This window comes from Pteropus alecto, unplaced genomic scaffold (assembly GCF_000325575.1).
Source record: "Pteropus alecto unplaced genomic scaffold, ASM32557v1 scaffold280, whole genome shotgun sequence".
NCBI classification, from domain to species: domain Eukaryota; kingdom Metazoa; phylum Chordata; class Mammalia; order Chiroptera; family Pteropodidae; genus Pteropus; species Pteropus alecto.
Genome location: NW_006430057.1, coordinates 797,628 through 802,152, shown reverse-complemented (window position 1 = coordinate 802,152; position 4,525 = coordinate 797,628). Strand labels below are relative to the sequence as shown.

At 39.9% G+C, this 4,525-nt stretch overlaps 1 protein-coding gene across 1 annotated transcript in view; it reads right to left on the bottom strand.

The window, feature by feature from the left end:
• LOC102880461 (acrosomal protein KIAA1210) overlaps positions 1-4,525 on the bottom strand; it is a 52,757-nt gene that overhangs the window by 8,954 nt on the left and 39,278 nt on the right. The window contains 2 exon segments of the mRNA XM_025046227.1: positions 1,420-1,521; positions 1,712-1,823. Of these exon segments, the coding sequence (XP_024901995.1) occupies positions 1,420-1,521; positions 1,712-1,823 (214 nt within the window).

Here is a 4,525-nt window from a genome sequence, read left to right as displayed (position 1 = left end):
CAGCATTATTCACGGTGGCCAGGACATGGAAGCAATCGAAGTGTCCTACAATAGATGATTGGCTAAAGAAGCTGTGGTACATATATACAATGGAATATTATTCACCAATAAGAAGAGATGAAATATTGCCATCTGCGATAACATGGATGGACTGCGAAATAATCATGCTAAGCGAAATAAGCTAGACAGAAAAAGTTGACAATCACATATCACTTATATGTGGGATATAAACCTAAAAGCAACAAATGAGCGGGACAAACAGAGACTCAGGGACATAGACTATAGACTAGTGGTTACCAGAGGACTATAGACTAGTGGTTACTAGTGGGGTGGGGGAGGAGGGGGGAGGTAGATGGTGTAAAGGGAGTCAAATATAGTGGGATGGAGGAGCGCGGAGTGGGTAAAGGGGATCAAATAAATGGTAGCTGAAGGAAACTGGACTTTGGGTGGTAAACACACAATAGAATATACAGATGTCAAATGATAATGTACACTTGACAATTATATAATTGTATTAACCAGTGGTACCTCATTAAACTTAATTTTAAAAAAAGATAGGAAAAGTAAAATGGATTATTCATTTAATTTTTTTCTTTTTTCTTTCCTTCTTTCTTTCTTTTTTCAGAACAGTTTTGTGGTTTTGTTAGTTTTCATGGGAAAATGTATTTAGAGATACCCTGTCTTTGAACACACATGTGAAATCCTTTGTGGCAAAACTATAGAAAAATTGTCTGACTTAATTTGTGGAAATGGAATTTTGTTTTGTCAAGCACTGTGTGAAATTAGGTTGCCATCAGCTAGAGCCAACATCCACATATACACACAGAGAGAGATTTCCACTCCAGTGGTAGTTGTTTGGGGATTTTATGGGTGTTGGCTGCCAAAGACATCTGTCTGTGGTTGCTCCCAGCTCTCTTTGCCCATGGTTATGGGAACTGGTCTCACTGTTAATGCAAGACCTTTTCTCTCTACTGGAAAGGAAAAGCAACTTTATAAAACTAGTTTGGGGCCAATTCTGTTATTATTGTCTGGTTCTGTTGCTGAGGGGGAGTGCTAAAGGGGAAATCATTGGCTGCCCTCAGGTATCTGGGCTCATTGAGGAACTGAGCATGCATATTAGGCTTAAAGAGGATTAAAGAAATTTATAAAGAAACAAAATAACTCTGGTTGGAAATTCATTGAGATAAAATAGGGATCTAGGTATGACCCTTTATCTAAATCCCATGCAAGTGAGGGTTGTATTAATTAGGCAGTTTAGGTGGATAAACCTGGACCACATTAGCATGCATCTTAAATTGAAAGCTCTCTGAAGACCAAGGACAGCAGGTCTGAGTAATTTTTACTATATAGCTCCCGTCACATAGCCCTGCACTATTAAGCTTGTAGTACATTTCTGGGTGAGGTTGAAGATGTGCCGACCTGCACTGTCTTTTTGGGTATTCTTTTCATCAGCGTCTTTTGGTTTGTTTATACTCTTCTGTCCAGAAATCTGTGTAAGGTTTGGCTCCTCCTGCTTTGGTTTCACCTAAAAGAGGAAAAGAAAGAGCTTGAATCAGACGGAAGTGCTCATCACCCACCCCTGAATGATTGCCAAAGGGGGAAAAAAAGGAAAAAAAATCCTTGATATCCAAATATCACTGCTGGGAGCATACAATACTATTAACAATGAAAATTATTTCCAATGGCATCTATCAGCTGGTGATCATTCAACCTATTGGAAGTGGTCCACCTACATTTCAAGTTTCTGATCTCTGAGTGATATGCTGCAGGGAACTCTCCAAAACACCCTGGAAAACACTGAACCACAATGCAAGGCCATAAATCTGAAAATAGGGGGTTGAGCCTGACAACAATCATATTCTTGGCAACACTGGAATTTTGAAACTTGCTTCATCAGACCTGGGAGACAAATTCAAATCCTGTTTGGCTTTTTTTCAGGGAATTTAGTGAAAACATGAATTATGTCTTTCTATCGCAAAAGAAGAAAGAGGATTGGGGTTTTGTTGAGAAAGAAGAGAGAAAAAGATAAAGCATTCAGTCCTTATATTTAAGGGGTTGAAGTTGTTTTAGTATAAACAAGGTTTCCAGATAATTACGGTGAAGCTTTGAAAATGTCAGAGTAGCACTGCATTGAACAGTGTCCAGAATTCGCATAATGTAAGCCTTTATGAGTGTGTCTAAAGACAAACATACAACTTTATGAGCCCATTTGAAGTGCCTGTGCAAACAGACTCAACTCAAAATTATTTACTTTTGAGTGAATGAGGTCAAGTAGACCTGGATTCAAATATCTGCTCCATCATTTACTCTCTGTGTGGCCTTGGGCAAGTTATTCTCTAAATCTCTGTATCCACATCTGTAAATAAAGGGTAAGGGGAAACCTCCTGTAGAAATTCCAAAGCAGAAGAAAGTGGCAGCAACCTCTGTGTTATATATTATGCTGGACTCTTATATTCATCCATGTGTCAGAGAGAGTCACAAGTGAGAAGTTGTCCCCACCTTCTTAGAGTGTGCTACTCAGGCCTTTCTTCAATTAGGTTATGCAGAGAGACGAAAGAAGTGTCGCACTAAGTTTCCCTTAGCCAACATTCCCTATTTCCCAGGTTTGTGGTGAAGTGTCCAGTGGATCATGCATATATTGGGTTTAGTGCATAAATTGGTCACTAGAGGGCCCCCTGGACCCACCACCCTGCCAATTGTTTTTTCAACTTGTACTTTGTTCTCTTTCTAAAGCTAAATTGAGATGTCTAAGGAGAGGGGAGCAGAAGGGTGGGGTGAAAAGAGTACTGGATTGGAAGTCAGAAGACTGGGTTCTGGTCCTAGCTCTGCCACCACCAGTTGACATTGGACAACTATTTGTGCTTTAATGTCCATCCCTGTAAAATGCTTTAACTGGGAAAGTTTTTAGCGTCTATCAGCTCTGATTTTATAACCATTTATAAATCATAGTCACTGAGGAATTGGGTATTTGACCAAAGTGAATCTTCCAGCTGATACATCCTTATAAACATCAATATCTTTTAATTCTTAACTTTTAGTAAAAATCTTTTCCAAAGGCATTAGTTCCCTATTTTCCTAAATAGAGATCAGGGGACATAGTTTAAGGGTTTTGCTTTGGTTTTTTTTCTGTTTTTTTTGTTTGTTTGTTTGTTTGTTTTGGGTTTTTTTTTTTGATGACTTGGACAAATAATGAACATGATCTATTATATTAGACTATAACACAGTGTGGCCCTGAGGGACTTATAACAGTGCGCAAGATTCTTGATCCCTATACCAAATATATGTCACTTTTCATTGCTGTCAGATCCCTGAATCTGATCTGGGACCATGATTTTAACAGAATTGGCTCACCTAAGTATAGCTCTGCCTGCGAGAAAGTAATGTGACAGGAGATTGTGACACCGATGTGACACTGAGCGAGCTTTGGAGTTTTCAGCGGATCTTTGGAAACATGACAGAGTGAGAGACGTCCCCAGATCTCTCCCCTTGAAACAACAATAAGCTGAACATCTAAAACACAACCAAAAAACACCTAAACGGCACACCAGCACGACTGAGTGTGGGATCTGTGCGTAAGAGCTAGCACAGGTCAGAACCCTGGGTGTCATGTGGTGAACTGAGAGAAATAAAGAAGCTGCCTTTCGCACCCACCAGACCTACCTGTAGGAAGAGGAGAGGGGGAAAAGGAGTGGCAAGTTCTTGCCACGTGTTCCCTGAACAGCTCTGCCTGTGACAGTTGTGAGTTCTCGTGGCTGGCTGGCTGCAGAGATCAATATCAGGGCAGAAAGCAGAGAAGCAGCCAGCAGAGAAACAACAGTTCATTTTTACCAGCCGGATTGCAAAACCGAGGCTGAGCCACAGCCCCCAACCCCCAACCCACAGGGCCGATCCCCCCATACCCTCAGTGATGGAACACCGTGGAGCCCAGGGGAATCTGAGCAAACAAGACCAAAACTATTGCTAACACTTACAGTGACGGAAACTGAGGGTAGTGAGCGTGATTAAATATCTATCGGAAAATAAAAAGCCATTTTTAAAGCTTTGTATAAAGCAGGGATCCAAGAGGCTTAGAAGGCACCTACTGGAAATCAAAAGAAAAGCACCTTCTTTGCAACAGACAAAAGAGAGAACTTTATATAATAAATCTTTCTGGAAAAACAGCAGAATAAATTTCCATTAATGACCAGGTGGAGAAATAAGCCATTAAACACCATGAACAACCAAAGTGGCAAGGCATCTCAGAAAGAAAGAGAAAAATCTCTAGAAAATAAGCTTACAGACATAGATATATGCAACTTAAATGAAAGAGAATTCAGGGTGGTACTTCTAAAAAATACTTGGTGAGTTCCAAAATGAGACATATCAACAATTTCGGGAATTGAAAAAACACCTAGATGAGCAGAGCAAGGAGATTGAAACCCTCAAAAAGAATAGAATAGATCTTCTAGAGATAAAAAAAAAAAAAAGAAAAAAAAACTGCAAGAGTTAAAAAATAAAAAAGCAAGATTGGGAAATAGAGTCACCC